Here is a 19,823-nt window from a genome sequence, read left to right on the forward strand (position 1 = left end):
GCCTGTTTGCATGTGCGCTTACACATATTCAGTTTTCTTGTTTTGCAACGATTCGTCTATTGTGCTTTTGAGACGTTTGTGTACTGAGTGCACGCAGGTGTGTGCTAGCGTGTTTCCAATAGATCGCATGAGGTAATTGTGTGTGCACGTTTGAATAGCTCAACACAATCATTGTCCTGACTCCTTGTCATTGTATTCTTGGAGGGGAAAAAAGCAGAAAGTGCTTGGTAATACAGCCGAGGCTCTAAATCTTTGGGTTGCAAATTGACAGTGTAATTATGTAGAGCAGTGTAAAAGTAAGGCTGATAATTACAGTGTGTGTTTGCGTGTGAGGGTGAGATTAGGTGGAACAGTCAGGTTGAGAGGAGGATGGTGGGATGAGGGATCTTGGCCGTGGTGAAGCAGGAGAGGTGGAGGAGAGCGAACGAGAGAATCACATCTTGTTATTGTGGTTTAATTAACACTAAACCCCAGGGCAGACCGGTGTGTATGTGTTCATGTGTGTGTGAGTGTGTGCACCACAGCGCTGCCCTCAGCTGTGTCCACATATGGGTTTGGAATGATACAAGCATGAAATCATCACTGGTATCTAGTGAAACCCTCTGCTTAGGAATCACTTTGACATTTAAGATTATTCGTCGACAAAACCTCCAGCAGATTCTAAATTCAGAGCGTGTGTGGGTGAAGTGGCGTGATGAGTGGTGACTGACAGGGTGTTATTATGCGGTCAGTGTGATTAATTATTTTTCTCTCAGGTCAGAGGAAGCGTTCGTACTGCTCATTCCTCTGATTGGAATGTGGCACAGGAGACAGGAAGATGCAAATAGATTGATGCAGACGTTTGTCGAGTCTTTACTTTACGGATGATGATAATAACTACGAGACCAATTCAGATGTAGAGTTCTCTTTCTATAACTCACATTTATTTATCATCAGAGTCACTGCAGAAGAAGTCCATTTTAAATCCACTCTGTACTTAAAGGATGTGTCAGTCAAGATTCAAGATTTTTTATTATCAAATGCACAACAATAACATTAAGCAGTCGCTGGCAGTGAAATGCTTGAGTCACAGGCTCTCTTCTAGCAATGCTCAAGTAATTACAACCTAAAAAATAAAATAGAAATAGTATAAAATAGAATAAAATAGAATATCACAATTTAAAATAGAAATTAAAGTATATATTTCTAAATATATATAAAAACAGCTGAAGAGAAAATAAAACAACATTAGTGCAATTTTTGCAATGGTGCAAATATTAAAATATGTCACGGTGCTAGTTTGGTGGAGTTATTGCAGTTCAGAGGAGTTTAAAAGTCTTATGGCCTGGGGGATGAAACTGTCTCTGAGCCTGGTGGTGCGGGCCCGGATGTTGCGGTACCGTCGGCCAGACGGCAGCAGGCAAAAATGTTTATGGCTGGGGTGAAAGGGGTCTTTAATAATCTGTTGTGAACAGGGTTTGGTACCAAACTCTTTACTTTTGAGGGTACCAACTAAATGCTGACAGTACTACTGAGTACAGATTAACTTAAAATCTTATGGTGCCAAATTTGGCTACTTGAGAATCAGATGAAAGAGCAATATTCCACCAAATAAAGCCAAAATATTACTGATACGAACCCTTCCATCTTGCAGCTGCGATCACCCTTGATGTGTATTTTGACTTTTAGTTCGCCCCATATTCTATCTGCTATGACCTCTAATGCAGTCAGCCACAAGGGGGCAGGTGAAACATTTTGGCCTCATGTCCGAGGAGCTGTCATTTTGTCCTTCTCTATATACAGTCTATGTGAGAGAGTAACAGAGTACTGAGAGAAATTGAAAGAGAGAGCAAGACTAACATGAGATCAGTGGGTGGCAGTGATGCACCTGAAAGCAGAAGAAGAGACTAACATGGCAGCACAGTGAGTCAGGTCATTGGCGAGCCGAAAGCTGTCCCAACTGTGGCTACACTTTAGCAAAAGATGACGAGGACTACACGCACCGCAGTATTTTTGATGTGAAAAGCAAAGAATGCCAGTTTGGCAAATCGGACTTGAGGAAACAGTCGGTCCCACACAAATCATTTTCTATAAGCTGATGCAAGTGCTTGATGGATTGAAAAAGACAAATCCCTGCAGCTAACGTTAGCTCGTTAGCTTGGCCTGTGAAACATTATAAGAGGCATAATTGCCCTCTGTTGGGTAATTAATTTGCAAGAGATTTTATATCTCCTAAAATTTGGTGTGTGTGGAAAAATTACAGTAAGATCTATGCAACAATGTAGGGAAGACAACGACATTACAGAAAATGTAAGTGTTGTTGTGGTAAAAAGTTTGCTATGCTGCCAAACTGGTTCAAAGGTGAACAGTATAGATATAATTGTTTTGGACATTGGTTATCATTTAATCCCAGTAAGGGTCCTCTGTGTCAAATACATGATGTATGATACATTATTAGAGTCGAACCGACCGTGTGACAGCACACGGAGCCTTTTCCTTCCATCAATCAATGGACTGGAAAACAGCCTGTATGCTGCGTGATCTTGGCTTCCAGAAATTCTATATAAGAAATATGTAATTATTTCAATTTTTCTATGAGACTTGACTGACATAAATATGGTAAGATTGTCTACATATATTATATACAATATACACTACTTTTCAGTGATTTGTTCCTATTTGTTTCTGCATTTATTAAGTGGTTCAGATCCATTTCCAGCACAGTGACCAACTCAAGTAGTGATTTGTTTGGTTTCCTTTATGAAAAAAAAAGAGAAGACAACTTCTCCATTTTCATTTTAGAACAGTCAAAAAGCAGTGGATGTGTGTGTTTCCATTTACAAAATGTTTTTATCGATGGAGCCAACAAACTAAATGAAAAAGATTGTTTGTCATTTTCAGGACAGACCATTGGAGCATCATGTGATTCAGTGCTCCAATCATCAGGATGACATCTGCTTGTTTGTCAGTAATGTCTGAAATGCATCAGAATGTTTCCAAAGTTATTCATATGAGAACTTTTCGATCTGCCACCAAGAACAGTTTAATAGGGAAATATGCTCATTTCCAAAAAGCCTTTACTTTAGTGTAATGAAGTTTTGATGAAGCTCTAACATCTGAGACTTCTGATTCTGCCCAAGCAACAACATCCAAACTGCCAGAAATCACGAACAAAAAGGCTCATATTGTTTGCCAGGTTTAAAGAAACAGTTTGAATTTCCTTATTTCACTTTCATTTCTTTTTGAGAGTAGATTAGTGGAGGAGTGGAGAGCGAAGAAAGATCTTAGCTAAAATCTTACATTTATATTTGTGATTTTAGGAGGGGGTGTCTTAAACAGTTAATATATATTCACCCAGTGCTTCAGTGTAACATCTTTGTCGGTTTCATAAGGTAAACACTTTATATTCAAATAAAAAATGAGATGAACAGTGTAAAGCTTTCGAGGTGATGATAAGTTTATACTTTTTCACTTTAGAAAGATATAAACTCCTAGTTTTTCCCTTCTTGGATTTATGTTAAGCTAAGAAAACCTTTTCCTGACTCCGGCTCCACACTTGGCCTTCACTCATGTGACCGTACCCAAAAAATGAAGTGAATATGCAATGAGCTGTTCCTGTAAGTTTAGACATCTAAGAGTTCTTGGGATGAAGCTAAAGCTCGCCATTGGTAGGAGGTGGAATATAAGACCAGTCCCTACTGCCACAGCTTCACACTTGGAAGGCCAATTCAGCCACCATGACCCTGACAAACAACTGGTAGCCTTATTACAATGGCATGTTATCAATTGTTTTTTGGACATTTGGATATCTTGTAACGTGTGCTGTGTGTTCATTGGTCTGTCTGGTTGAGGGGAGACATGTGATTGTTGGTGATAGCAGCAAGGGACCAGTGCACTGCATCTGACCAGTAGGAAATAAAGGAGAAACCCATCCCACAGAACATCTGAACGAAAATCTGATTGAGTCTTTATTGCAACTTTATTTTCTCCTCTGGGCCTGGATGGTGAACATAACTAAAATGTTCAGGTTGTTAATGTGCGCTGTAACCATCCATGCTGCTCAATCATGAGTCAATTCAAAATGTACATAAAACGTTGAGTGGATATACATTCGCGGTAAACGGACTGCATTTATACAGCACTTTTCTATACTTAACAAACACTCAAAGCACTTAACAGTATGAGTCACATTTACACACAGCGCCTCTATATATAGCAAACCTCAATCTCATCCCATTCAAAGCCGTGTTTCAGTGTCTTCCTCCAGGAGCCGGGGATCGAACCTCCGACCTTCCAATTAGTGGACGACCCACTCTAGAAACATTTAAGCGATCAAACAGAATGAGCAACTTGATGAGGATGAAGTGTCTGTCAGTCTACCATATGCTATAAGTACTCAATACTAAGAGTACAGAATACATAAACTGGTGAGTTCCTCAGGCCTTATTCTTTCATTTTAACTCCACTCGGTTCTTGCTCTGTTTCTTTCCAGTCTGTTACGTTTCAAAACACTTTCACTCTACAAGACTCCACAATCCTGCATGCCGATTTATCTGAGGATGGAACAATCAAGCAAAGTCTCACAGCAGCTCCTGTGTAGAGGGGTTACAGTCAGAACAATAAATTGGCAAGACGAGATCTCATTTCAGGCAAATTAATCCATGGACAAAACTAGAAAAGCTGTCTGTTTTTTCTGCAGAGAAAAAGAAACTACTCATAGTTTTCTGTTTGTTCTCTGCTCTGATGAAAGCCAAATGAGTACAGCTGAGTTTGAACTGTTCTGTAATTAATGAACTGATCCTTAAAATCATTAAATGTTTCCCCAGCAGCATTGATGACCATAGAGAGGAATCAAACGTTAGATGCTACTGTATGTTAGACAGGATTAAATAGAGAGTAACAGGATCAGGAGACAAGGCATGAAATACAGTGCTGTGAAAAAGTATTTGCCCCCTTCCCTGTTTCTTATGTTTTTGCATATTTTTCACACTTAAAACTTTCAGATCATTAAACCAATTTGTATATTAGACAAAGATAACCCGAGTAAATATAAAATGCAGTTTATAAATGATGATTTCATTTATTAAGGTAAAAAAGCTATCCAAACCTACCTGGCCCTACGTGAAAAGGTAATTGCCCCCCATGATAAATCATGAATGAATTGTGATTAACAAAATTTTTTGGAAAGCTGAACTCAATTTCACTAGCCACACCCATGCCTGATTACTGCGAGACCTGTTGAATAAAGAAATCACTTAAATATAACCTGTCTGACAAAGCAAAGTAGGCTAAAAGATCTCAAAAAGCAACACATCATGCCTCGATCTAAAGAAATTCAAAAACAAATGAGAAACAAATTAATTGACATGTATCAGTCTGGAAAGGGTTATCAAGCCATTTCTAAGGCTTTGGGACTTCAGTGAACCACAGTGAGAGCCATTATCCACATATGGAGAAGACTTGGAACAGTGGTGAACCTTTACTCCAAGAGCACATTGACCACTCATCCAGGAGGTCATAAAAGACCCATGAACAACATCTAAGAAACTGCAGGCCTCACTTGCCTCAGTTAAGGTCAGTGTTCGTGATTCAACAATAAGAAAGAGACTGGGCAAAAATGGCATCCATGGGAGAGTTCCACGGCGAAAGACACTGCTGACCAACACAGCATTTCCTAAAAACAACATCATAACAACAATCAAACATGGTGGTGGCAGTGTGATGGTCTGGGGCTGCTTTGCAGCTTCAGGACCTGGACGACTTGCCATAATTGATGGAACCATGAATTCTGCTCTCTACCAGAAAATCCTGAAGTACAATGTCTGGCCATCAGTTTGTGACCTCAAGCTCAAGCGCACTTGGGTTATGCAGCAGGACTATGATCCGAAACACACCAGCATGTCCACCTCTGAAGGTTTTGGAGTGGCCTAGTCAAAATCCGGACTTAAATTCGATTTAAATGCTGGGGCATGACTTCAAACAAGCCGTTTAAAATAAAAAATAAACTACAATGTGGCTGAATTAAAACTATGCTGCAAAGAAGAGTGGGCCAAAATTCCTCCACAGCGATGTGAAAGACTCATTGCCAGTTATCGCAAACGCTGATTACAGTTGTTGCCGCCAGGGGTGGCACAACCAGTTATTAGGTTTAGGGGGCAATTACTTTTTCACAAAGGACCAGGTAGGTTTGGATAGCTTTTTTCCCTTAATGAGTGAAATCATGATTTTAAACTGCATTTTGTATTTACTTGGGTTATCTTTGTCTAATATTACAATTAGTTTGATGATCTGAATCATTTAAGTGTGACAAATATGCCAAAATATAAAAAATCTGGAAGGGGGCAAATACTTTTTCTCAGCGCTGTATAGCCAAAGTCACACAAAAATATTTGCAAGTTGAGTGAAATTATTCAAATTTTTGCCAAAACAATCAAACGTCTTATTGTTTCTTGATTCGACTTGATATTAACAGTTATACATAAGCAGAATGGTTACCAAGGTATCGTTGCTTTTGGTCAATGGCGCGATCTACATTTCCCATAAGGCAACAGTCTCATTAGACCCTAGTTCAGATGTGCCCATTGATTTTCATGGAACTATGCAAATCATGTGCAATCAATATTCCAGTATGGGTGCTCTGCTAGAACTATGTTTATGTGGTGTTCAAAATAGCATTGGTTTATCCTCTGGGGAGTAAAGATGAAATCTGGGAATTTTACTTTAAAAATCTAATAAAATAAAGTGTTGGTCAAGAGTCCGGGGGGTCATTGACATTTTAAGGTATCATCCTCTGGGCACCATGAAAGCTTAAATAGTAAATGTTCAGAAACAGAATGTGGCTAGGCCAATATGTGGATGGATGGATATCATATTATGTATGTAACATGGTCTATAACAAACATGTAATGCTTAAGATCAGTGAGGTGCTCCTTACCTGCCATGTCTGTAGCGAAGGGTCTGTCCGGTCTCCAGCCCGTGTACCAGCCCACCACTTTGCCCCCAGACACCAGGGGGCGTTCGTAAGCTCTGCCACCCACAAATCCCACAGGCCAAACGGACACACCTCGAGTGCCTCGCATCTGTGGAGAGAAGCAGGGGAAAAGAATACCTGTTCAGATATCAAATACACAATTGCAATCACTGGGGCATATGTACACTACAAACTAAAGTTTCCAACGTAAGGATGAAAGACTATCAGGAAACCGTGAAATCCAACAAAAAGCTGTCCTCTGATATGTTGGAGAAATGCATCCATCGGCTTTTGATGTAAAAGTCCAGGCGATGGGGGATCTCCATTCGACAGTTGTGTCGTGGCAGCCTCCTCTGTGGGACTAGTTGAAAGTATGTGTTGGTGAAGTTATGACAGTCATCTAAGTCGTCTAAGCTGCTCATTCATCCATATTCAATTTTCCCATCAATCACAATGCGACTTAGTGGATATGACGTCTGAGAGCAAAGGGAGACATCCACCCAGAGTGGGAGCAATAAGGGTGAAGAAAGTCAGTGATCCGACTTGTGACGTTGATCTTTAAATGAATTACTTGTGTGTCAGTTTGCATGAGCGATTAGAGACGTGTAACTTCATGGGAAATGTGGGTGAGAGCAGCATGCAGAGACTCTGTGGCTAACTGAATAGAGGACTGAATGAAACTGTGCGGCGCCGAGCTGCCATCCATTTCCACAGTGAATGAATTTGCACACAGCCAGAAGCAGTGCGACGGGAAATAAGAGAGGGGGAGAGAGAGAGAGAGAGTGGGCAAGATAAAAGACAGAGAGAGAGAGCAGAGAGCAGAGAGAGCAGAGGGTGTGAGGACAGCAGAGTTCTAGTGTTGGAGTGAGACAGCTGTATCTCAACGTAATGTGTAGATGCATATATGTCTGTGTGTGTGTGTGTGTGTGTGTGTGTGTGTGTGTGAGAGAGAGAGTGTGTGATTCTATTTTCCGGCGCAGGCCACCCTGCAGCCCGTTCACTCAGACACGGCTCCTCATCGCTCACCCAAACAGCCTGGAGCCAGTCGCTCATGACAAAAACAACAGAACAAAACCAAATCAGTAAGCAGCGCTGCATTACCGCGCCCAGACATCACGCTGACTTCTAGCTTTGAAAACCAGAGGGAAACCAATCGTATATACGGCCCAAGACAAGGATTTACAGTTCTGTTGCAAATAACTTCCTAGACACCGTGAAGAAAGGGTCGGAGCTGAGGACACGACATGTGTGGCAGGAGAGTAAAACTACCACAGAAAATGTACGTTTTTTATATTCACCAGTAAATTATTTCAGCACATATTCTGACGTGTTTTTCCAGCTTGGCAAATGTTAGGAATACCAATGACAGCCCAGTGAGAGGTGTGTATGTCCAATACGGTTTAGGAAAGGTTACAGTTGATGCATTAGTGATTGGGAGATCTGTCATTGACAGCTTGATTCAATTATATCAGCCTGCAGCGAAACGCCTGTTGAGCCTCGCCAGAACTCAATAACAGTAGCAGGAGATTTGACTGCAGAAATGAACACACTGCAAACTGCCAGTGACTTTGGTACGAGACCCTCTGGTACATATGGTTAAGAATGTGCAACATTTCTAGTCTTGATGACCACTCAGAGCACTTTAAAGTACAGTTTTACATTCACTCATTCACACACATTCATACAGTGCATCTATTAGCAGCACTTTTTTGTTCTATGAGGGACAATTTGGGGTTCAGTATCTTGGCCAAGGACACTTGGCATGCAGAAGGGGAATACCGGGGATCGACCTTTAGGTTGGAGAAAGACCGCCCTACCCCTAAGCCACAGCCGCCCCAAGGGAACCGTTGACTTTAGGTAACGCAGTGATTTTTCGGGCGGCTGTGGCTGAGGGGTAGAGTGGTCGTCCTCCAACCTGAAGGTCGGAGGTTCGATCCCCAGTCTGACCCATCTGCATGCCGAAGTGTTCTTGGGCAAGATGCTGAACCCCGAATGGCCCCCCATAGAATAACTAAGTGCTGCTAATAGATGCACTGTATGAATGTGTGTGTGAATGGGTGAATGTAAAACTGTACTGTAAAGCGCTTTGAGTGGTCATCAAGACTAGAAAAGCTCAATATAAATACAAAACCATTACCATTTTATTGAAGACACAATGGCTTGTGTCATGGACCTTTGACAGGTATATTCAGTTTATTCTTAAACCACTGGTTGATAAAACACCCTAGAAAGATAACAAACACAATTATTACATAAAAAATATGCCAATGTGGAGTGTGTTGTGTGTTATTGTGGATCTTGCGAAACTGGAAAGCAATTACACAAATGGACGTCAAATCTACCATTATAGATTCACTCTATAACATGACAGTGAACCCAAACATATACCCAGAGAGAAAAAGATCCATCTCCTGTGACAGGAAGACAAAGCAGTCCTGCAATGAAAGGTCTGGACCCATAAAAGATCAAATGAAGAGACAATGAGTCACTGAGACAGATACTGTGGATCTCTGGTTTGCCTTTTCTCCTGACTTGGCTGTTTGACTTCAAACTACATTTATGTTGAATGGAAGCAGATTAAGTTGTTTTCGGAAATGTAAAAGATATCATGAGCTGGGAATCCTGTTCTTTGTATCCACATAGTCTTACAACGGTTAAAGAACAAGAAACTGACCTTTATTTGCATCAAACTGTCAGATATAATAACTTATTCCTCTTCCATTAAATAGCATGATGTGCAGCGACACTGAACAGAATGAAGGAAGGCAGATATAATTAACATTTAGCATCTGGCCTCATATCAACCTCAAGTAGAACAAGGAGCATATTCTCCTTTCCTTCACCTCTTCTACCCTTTAATTTCTCTTCCTTTTGCTCTGCACCCCAATACCTCTCTCCTTCCCGAGTCCCTGAACAACGCCTGGAGCATTTAAGCCCGTTCCCCGTAAATACTGTGCCCCCTTGAGTTTGTGCGACGCTAAAACCCTTCCCCCTTGTTCCTCTTTTGCTGCTGTCTGCCTATCTCTCTCAGGTCATTTTTCAAAGACTCTGGTTCCTTTGGTTTGTAAAAAAGACAGATGAAAAGAGAAGCAGAGAAAGAGGAAGAAAGAGAGGCTGACTGTGCATGCTGGTCGTTCCCAGTTCGTTCCCGGTGTACGATCGTTATTTTGGCTTAGCGATTAATTCCTAGTTTGACTGCTAATGATCCCCACGTTCGACTTGCTCCGCCTCAAAGCTCAGTACACTTTGACACATTATTAGAGAGAGTCAGATTGGAAACAGAATTCATTTGCTAACGTATTCAGAGAAGGGCTGGCTGGACTTACAGGGGGCCTAATCTTTATCACTTTGAATATTTGATTCTGGCTTTGGTATATTTTTGTTCTGTTTAGTCTGCTGTTAGAGACAACATCTTCAAACTACATCCGATATCTGTCTTTGTTGTCTTTAACATGTCAGAGTTCACTGCAAAGTTTTTACAGTCATTTTGAGGCACTGTCAGAGGGCATTTTCATTGATTTAGCAAGCGTCTTGCCGTTTTCTGAAGTCAAATTATTTCTCTGCAGAGAAGAAAAAAGCTGATTTCTTGTTTATATCCTTTAGAAATGTCATGTCTCCCAGATGGAAGTATTGTTTAATCTCTAAAAAAAAAAAACTCTATAAACACTGAAGATGGTAACATGATTCTTATGAATCTATGTTGTAATAATTATTGTTAAAATCCACAAAAGCTAAGATAAATAAAAAAAGGTTGTAGTAAATGACAAATGTCATTTTCATCGTCATTAAATGTTGGTTATCACAGTCATTACATGTTGAAACTTAAAGGTTCTGCCTTAAAAGAAACAAAACATTAACTTTCATTGTCATTTAAATGCATGTCCCCATATCACTGGGCGGCACTGTTATAGAACGTGCTCTAGTTGAGATGTTGTGCATAGAGAGGAAGAGAAATGCAAGACGGTGAGTGCTCTCTACTGTACTGCTGCTGTTAAATAAGTTCTGTTTTAATTGATTGTTGAAGTAAACAGTGTGTTAATAACTTCACCATTGTCTTCTTCTTCTGGTGACTTGAAAAATATATATACATTTTTATTATCATTTCTGTTTTGGTCTCCCCCAAGTCCTGAGGGAATTGTTGGTGTTCAGCAGCGTAGTGCTTCACTGTTCATCAGCTGGTGACCATGTGATCTGTATCTTTAATTGTTTGGTGCTGAACAAGTCTAGCTGGTTAATCAGAATCTTTTTTCAAAATTCCAAAACAATGAGCTGAAAGACGCCAACAATTTCGGGGAAGTGAAGTGTTATTATTTTTCTAGACTAAGGGATACCTTTAACAGTACTCTGTAAATTTGATGGATTGGTTACATAAACATTTGATGAGTGCATTGGATTGTTGCAGTTGTTTAAAGTATTTTCGTTTTTACTGGCTGTTTCCCTTTTTGGAAATTTAGAGGCAAAGACCAGTGACAGCTCAGCGAGTTCTGCACTCAACCCATCAGATGCAGGGTTTGTGTTAATATCTGATGGAAGCAGTAAGATGTCAATAATTCATTCTACAGCCTTGTTAAAATGACATCTGCCTCAGACAAATGTCCGTTGTGCATTTCCAAATTGCATTAAATGAGTGAGATAAACACTATGGCCTGGCAGCAGCAGGGTCCATCAACAGCTTTCTCTTTATACTACTTTCACTCTTGCTGTCTTTATAGCAGCTTTCATTCATCCATTATAACTGGACTGTGTCCAGGCTATGAAGTTATGTGTGTATAATTTCAGTCTGTCTGTCCTCTATGCAGGTTCTTAAATGACTCTCAGAGGCATCCAGGTCGATGCATTATAGAATCAAACGGATGAATAAAAATCACATTAAAATTAGATGTTAAGCTGGTAGCGCCGTCGCTTGTGATCAGGAGGTGTTCACCATCAGTTTCATCGAGCACGACTCTAACAACATGATATTAAAGGATGATAAAAACTCCTATTGTGCTTTTTGTACAGTTAAAGTCAGAGAGGTGCTGTGTTTACGTCATGTGGGGAATTGCAGATGTTGTCTAAATTTTAATTTTCCGAGACTTATCATAAACAACTCAATGTCAACATTTTAACTGGGAGCCAAACAAGGCTGTGGGTGCCAGTGGTTCAACAGATGGTGCATTATTCTGCTAGCTGGCGACTGCCTGCACATTTTCATGCCACCATCTGCAGGCTACTGCTGGCACAGGTACAGTTCGCAGGACAAACTTGTGGTTATACCTTTATTTATACAGGGGAGGTAGGGTGAGCACACAGTGCAGTGCATGCTGATATAGAGCAGGTGGAATGAAAAATATATAAAATAATGTGACAGGAACAGACACAAAGAGAATAATAGACAGAATGAAGGCTCGGTTAAAGCCAAGTATACTGGATTGACACTTCAGAGAAGTTTAAATGTTGTTTTATTGAGTTTTTAACATTTGTCAATGAGACCACTCTAAAAGCTGATTTTTCCTAATGAGATCTGGTAAAAGTGGAGGCAGCAGCACGTTCACACATTCAACCAACGTGCACATGTTCAGTCATTGCTTCCCCTTAATCTCAATCGGACATTTTCCTATAAACCTATACATTTACCATCGACACACTTATCCATTATGTTACAAACTGTTTCTTCTAATCAGTGTTGTAAATACAGTTATTTTGTTGATGTTCTGTATTTTTTATTATGTTGCTAAAAAATTCTTAGGTGCTGCTGATCTTTTCTCCATGGTGGGAAGAATACTTATACACAGATTAATAAGGATAATAATAATTTCATAAATCCAAGTTAAAATGGCTTCACACGCAGCAAAACAAAACAGATGAGTCATAAAATCATCAGATTTTCTAGACATTAGTTCAACAGACAGTTCAAAGAAAATTAACATTTCAATCCAAGTAAGATCAGGAAATGGTCTCTGATAAAAGTACGTATTAAGGAGAAGGAACTTAAAAGAGATTACTGAGTGGCCAACCTGATTTCCTCAGGCAGATTGTTCCAGAGCCGCAGGGCCCAAACAGCAAACCCTTTTCAGCCGGAGGATCTGGAGCAGATGAAAGTCCCTTTTTCCGAGGATCTTAAGGTACTAAAGTGCAAAGCATATACTAAAAAGTCAAATATATCTTAGAGAGAGAGGCCATGAAGAACCTTAAAAGTAAACAAGATCTTGTGTTGGAGTCAGTAAGATCTTAAATTCAAGTCTAAAACCTACTGGGAGCCTGCATAAAGAGACGTGGTTATATATTTTATATTTTATGATTGGTGCAAAATGACATCTTTGGCTTGTTATGCCTGAAACACAACATGAGAGGCAAATGACTGAACAGAGCTATTTTCAGGGGAGACCTTGTGATTTGTTGTAACCACTGCTGAGGTTATCAACATAGTAATATTTCCCAAGGTGTAGGTAATAAAAGTCAGGAAATAAGTAAGTCTTCTTTGCTTCTACATAGTTTTTTTGCAGCTGAGACGCCCCACTCTCTCATGTGTGTGTTGATGGAGTGAATGACCTTGTCGTTACTACAAGATCTTTGTAACCTCGTTTAGATAAGCGCTATACAGATAAAGTTATTACTATTACTATTATGTATAATACAAACAGCTTTTATGAAAGATTATCGGAGTGTGGGTTTGTACCCTTCACATATAAATATCAATTGACCCTATTTTACTTTGTTCACTGACACAGAGGAAAGCGAAATAATGCACCAATCAAAGGCGATACGACATGAGATGAGGAGCTGGAGCGAAACAGGGAAGGTGATGGAGATGAAGATGAGAGAGGAAGAGCAGGTACTCTGCAACAACTCTCACTAAGATGAAATATCAGATTTCTTAGAGGGAGGCTCTGATTTATTGAAGTCGTCTTCGATCCAGCTGCTCTGGGATGAAACTTGTGAATAAGCTCGGTCCTCCTCTGACTTGGCAGTTGCGAGAGTAGCTGTGGATGCAATCCTTTATCAGCTAAATGCTAACCAGTGGTTTGGTTTCACTGCTCCTGGCTGTGGCCCATACTCTCCTCACTGCCAGTTCTGAAATAAAACCAGGAGCTCACTCTATCTTTTATTCATTGATTTTACAATCATCTCCTGCTTTTTACTGCCAAAAAAACTCACTTCAAACACTTCCTGCTGTTTCACAGGGTTATTCCCACTTTCACCTCTTATTGTTGGAAATATTGAGCTTTTATCTGAGAAAACAAAGTGTATCGTGTTGAAGTCCCATTTAGTTTTACAGCATCTGAACAGCAGAGATTCAGACTTTGGATTCTAAGAAGAAAAAAAATCAATACAACCACGAATGTAATCCTCTGCACATAAAGTGTTTGAGTGTGTGTTTGTGTGTGTTTGTGTGTGTGAGAGCACACAACCCTTTTATGAGCAGTGTACAGCTCTATTAAATTATTATAGGCTATTTATTAGAGTAGATAACAAAAAAATGATAAAGTTATAGAAATAAATGGCACTATAGGCAAGAACATACATATATAAACAAGGAATGAATGTTATTCTGAAAAAAAAAAAAATAGCTTTTTTTCTAATATTTGTGATTATTATTTACAGAAACGTCCTTTCCGGAATAACAGCAATATGAGCTGGCAGCCGCACCTGATCGCAGCCTGGTATTTTCTGTTCTTCCTACAGTCCACAGCGATCCATTCTATATGTGAGAACACAAACAACTCTGCCAGAAAACCACAAACCACAGAGCTCACCCTTATGATCGGGTTTGTCATCATGAACAAACAGCTTCCCCACAGAGAAGGAAAATAGTAACTGTTGCTGTGAGAGCACACACTGGGATTTTGTGGAGAGATTTTTCAAGTTGAGAGCTGCTGCAACACCAGAAGAGAACACATCTCCTTGGGGTGTAAAATTAATTCTGTTGGTCTACACATGTTTTTTGTCGCCTTTGAAGCACCTGCACATTTTACTCGTAGTTCATTGGAATCTAATGCAAAATAAATAATTACCCTGTAGGGGATGAATAACATTTTACATTAGCACACTGTTTGTAAGCGCTTTGTAAACTTTTTTAGATAAGTTCTATACAGATAAAATGATTAGTATTATTATTTTGTATTAACAGTTAATCCCATTGTTTTATATAAATTGAGCTCAAATTGAGTTTTCTCTAATACCTCTTTTATGCCAAAATTTGTTGTTTTGTTTTTTTAGTTGGATAAACCTGCTGAGGGATTTGCTTTTCAGTTTTATTCACCAACCTTAAGAACCATTAAAAACCTTGATGCTAAAGATTGGTACACTAATGTTTAAATGTAAATGCAATATCAGAAAAGGTGCAACATCAGCATCTAGCTAATGCAGAGTCATTGTACCTGGGAATGATTACAGATTGTATCCATTCACATTGCAGACAAAAGTGAAACATATCATGCTGCCTTGCACGTCAGAAGCAGGCATTTGTGCTTCAGGTCTAAATAGTAACAATATGTATAAAATGTATAAATGTCTATTTTATTACATTTTGTTTCTAAACGTTACGCCTTGGCCACACCGGCTGCTGAATGGCTTGATTTTTATTCCCACGGAAATGTTAACAGATTAAAACTGCCAGAGCTGCTCTTCTAGAGATTGAAGGTCTCTGCGATTTTTTTTCACATTCTGCTCGCGGTTCACAGCAGAATAGACAGAGAAAATGATCTTTCATCAGGTTCAATGTTTATCTGTCGAATTATTCACAAATATAAATGTTTGCAACAATTCCTGTCTGTCGCACACACACACACGACTGATGAGCAACATGTAAATGCCACCCCCCTCCCCCAAAGCTGCTCTAAAAGGTTCACTGTTAGTGCAAAGCAGTAAATTAACACAAATGTAGCAGTAACTAACAACGGCAGCAGCGTCAGCAGTGGTTAAACACCTGAAAGTAGCTTTCAGGTCAGTGAGGGACGGGCGTCACTTTGCGGTGTAAAGTAGTGCTGATTAAAAAACAGCTTTTAAATGGTCCTCAACAAATGGGATTATGGGCAATGTAATCAGGGATTGGTATTAGGTCAGATTATGTAATTACAGCAGGAAAACATTATGTAAGGGGGCATCAAAAGGGCGTAGCCTATGAGCTACTACATGATCGACAATCCAAAAATACTCTGCATGGAAAACACAACAACGTCGACAGCACAAGTAACACTCATACATATGGAACCAACCCACAGCTGCGACACTGTGTCAGTCAAACATAACAATGCTGTAGAAAGCTCCAGCACCTGTCAGTCAGACCAGTGATAACAACATCCCACACCGCTGCTCTGAAATGTGACAAACAACTGAATTAATTATGTTAACAATGTTAGTTCAGATCAAAAATTATAAATCAATAACAGCATAACATGTTCACTTGAATTGCCTTGTTTGGGCTCTTATCCTCTCTTTCTTTGAGCTTGTTCTTTCAGGATTTCAAGATTTCACATTCAGATTTAGTTCTCACTAAAAACGCTGCACTCACACCCAAATATAATATCCCCTGCTTGGGCTTAGATTGTCTGTGCTCCAGCTTCAGCTCTTCTCCTCGTTCTCATGCTGGTTCCCAAACCGGTAGAAAATCAGGTGTAGTGAGGACAAATAAAATTTTCCCATCAACGTTTTGGATGCTTCTACTGTTGGTGCGGTACAGTGGGGGCGACAACCTTGTTTTTATAGATTCTAGAAACAGTGTATGTAAAAATGTGACATCCTTGATTTTGCCAATGCATTTCCCAGATCTGCTGGACTCCTGCTCCATGAAGGTGTCATGGTTTGTCTTGGTACACTTCAAACCTGGAGTAAGCTGTGGAAGGTGGGATATGAATCTGGTTACATTAACAGCCCATGCAGGACTCTCAAAGATCTACGCTAATGCTCACAGACACTCACAACAAGGAAAGGACAATTTCACCTGTCAACACTACACCTGGCATTCTATTGGTTTGGGAATTTGACAAAAATGTTGCACAAAAAAAGACACATGCACCGAAGAAAAAAATTGGAGGTCGGACGTTTCACATGTGCACTGAAGCAGCATTAGTGCGAGGAGAAGAGCTGAAGCTCTGCAGGAATACTAAACGCAGGGAGTTTGCATGTCTTCTCTGGGCCCTCCAGCTTCCTCCCACTTTTTCCAAAGACATCCAAACATGAGGTTAACTGGAGAACCTAATCGACCGTAGGTGTGAATGTGAGTGTGAATGGTTGGTTGTCTCTGTATGTGGGCCCTGTGATGAGCCGGTGACCTGCACAGGGTGTCTCTCACCTCCTGCCCAATTTCAGCTGACTGGTCCAAGCTCCCCCCCCGCCACCCTCAAAGGATAAGGTATAGATAATGGATAGATGGATGGATGGATGGATGGATGAATCTGTTCTGTGTTGTGCATCAATCTACGTTTTATGGTTGGGAGCCAGCGGCGGAAACTGTCATGATCTGAGGAAGCTCCTGTCGCATTATTAACATGGATATGTTCACCAGAGGGTAGACGCCACACGTGAAACATAATTTCAGCTTGGTCAGTAAACGTTTGCTATTTACAAGTAAACAGAAGAAAAGCCGGGGGTGAGAAAGACAGTGCTGAGAGGAATCGTATCTCATTTGACTCGCAGCCAGGACACTGTCTGTAGGCACCTCGGCTCAGTCCGGTAATCAACTCTGTCTGCCTCCCCTGCAAACACATAGGTGAGAAGTGGATTGTGTGTACACACAAAGACTCTTAATGATGAAGTTTATGAAATCCATTATGGATGTTCTCGTTTCCTGCCTCCTGCCCTGGAGAAAGAGCCGTCATTGTGTTGTTTGTGCACTGGGACGAGTGCTCGGGTGGCTGGGTCGGGTGTGATTTTAATCAAGTGTATTTTTATCTGTGTGTGTGTTATTAATATGCATGGCAGAGGCAATCGGAGAAAGGGAGGGAAGAAATGAGCTGGGAGAAAATGAATGAATCAAATTAGAGAGGCCGGGGATGGGCTGTGAAACTGTGATTCAATGGTGCATGATATGTGTGCACGATGAATGCTTTATGGGTTTATGTGAGACAAAAATAATATTAAAGAGGTGAAGAGGTGTGTGTGTGTGAGAGAGAGAGAGAGAGAGAGAGAGAGAGAGAGAGAGAGAGAGAGAGAGAGAGATTGTCTGCAAAGTCACGGTGTTTCTTTCCAGCAGATGAACTAGCTGTCTATAAGCATATGGATATATTGATTCAGTGCACAAACCAATGTTTATGGTAAAAATCCAGCACGACCACATTGTTGAATCAACACCTCCTTAAAACAGTTTGAACAGTTTCAAACTGAACATTATAACCTCCATGAAGGCAGGATTCAGGCTGTTGCTTTAGAGTAAATTAGTTTTTGCTAGTTGTACCTAATGAGCCTGTAACTCTATATCCTGCAGTTCACAGCACATGTGTGGGTTCAGCAGGTTTCTGTAATGCAGGCTGCAGATCACAGAGTTTGTGAGCGGCTACTGTCGACTACACTCTGAGCAGTTTATTCACGCCGAACAACAACAAATACCAGCAAACTAAAGGTTGAGGTGACTGGATCAACAACAGCAGATCCACTGTAGGATTTCCTGACACATTACTGACATGTGTAATGATTGAATCAGTGCCGCCTCTTCTCTGATGTGTCCAAATTATATCATATTTGGGAGGGGCTCTGCATCATTGTTAAACACGGAGCTCAAATTACTGTACAATATAGTAAATATATTAATTAAATATATTATACAAATTCTGAAACTCATATCGCCTACATTTTCTCCCTGTTTGTAGACTTAGATAAAAAACACAGATTTACTAAACATTTTGACCTACAGTGTCTTTTGACCATTAGTCTATTCTATTGTATCTACCATAGCTGATTTCTATAAGATTGTTGGTTTCTAACCAATTAACATCACCCAAGTCTTAATCATTATACAAGTGAACACTTTGTCAAACCAGGAAACACTGCTCCAGCTCCTAATTAAAACAAAGCCATGAGACTGATGTAGTTCCTGTCATCTCACTGTTGGAAATAAATACTTTCGACAAAATGTTAAACCATAATTATGTAGTTTAAAGCATCTTTTAGTCTTGCACACCACATGAAGTCATGGATAATAGTCAGTAATCACCAAACTGAAACAGTCAAGACAAATCTTCATCAATGAAGAGGACATCACCAGCCTGTACTATCACTACTACATTCTTGATTATCATCCGATTACAGAAACCACAGCTATATGTTCTTAAAAAAAAGTGTCAGCCAAACTCAATGGAAGAAAGTACATTTTCAGGTGTTTGGACATTTCTGAGATATTCAGAGTGTCAAGGTGTAGGAGACCCGTTCTGGCCTTGTAGCCCTTCACAAGCCATGAAGCCAGAATGTGTCCATTCTATTTTAATGAAACCGCTTCAGTGAAAATCAGCTTCAGTTTAACATCAATGTGTCTCTGTCACTGTGACACACAATTGGGAAGAAAGAGAGCAGAGGGAAGTTTCGTAGTCAAGCTGCCAGTTCAGGGAAAACGAAAAAGCAGAGGAATAAGCAGAGAGCTGGCACGTAACACCTCCTTCACATTCAGGCGGCCTTCAACCTCTCCGTCACCTGCCCCCCTCCACCATCCTTATCCTGCCGCCAACCCCAGCAGACACTTTCTCTCAGCAAAGTTCATCTCCTTTCTGCTTAACTTGGCTGACATTACAACTCACCCCCGCACCAGCCCACCCATCCCCCACCCCTGCTTCTCCCACTACTCTCTGTCATTATGATAATTGCTCATAGGGTTTGAGGAAATTGAATTGCTTATTTCGCTCTGGTTCCTTTATCCCACGAGTTCCTGTCTCTGCCACCTCCCCATCGCCCCACAATTCTCTGC

At 40.4% G+C, this 19,823-nt stretch overlaps 1 protein-coding gene across 1 annotated transcript in view; it reads right to left on the reverse strand.

Moving 5' to 3' along the window:
- The window catches only part of LOC128453868 (galactosylgalactosylxylosylprotein 3-beta-glucuronosyltransferase 2), a 46,082-nt gene that overhangs the window by 18,444 nt on the left and 7,815 nt on the right, over positions 1 to 19,823 (reverse strand). Inside the window, exon 2 of the mRNA XM_053436970.1 lies at positions 6,914 to 7,058. Within this exon, the coding sequence (XP_053292945.1) occupies positions 6,914 to 7,058 (145 nt within the window). The remainder of the gene's footprint in view (positions 1 to 6,913; positions 7,059 to 19,823) is intronic.

This window comes from Pleuronectes platessa, chromosome 12 (assembly GCF_947347685.1).
Source record: "Pleuronectes platessa chromosome 12, fPlePla1.1, whole genome shotgun sequence".
Taxonomy (NCBI): Eukaryota; Metazoa; Chordata; class Actinopteri; order Pleuronectiformes; family Pleuronectidae; genus Pleuronectes; species Pleuronectes platessa.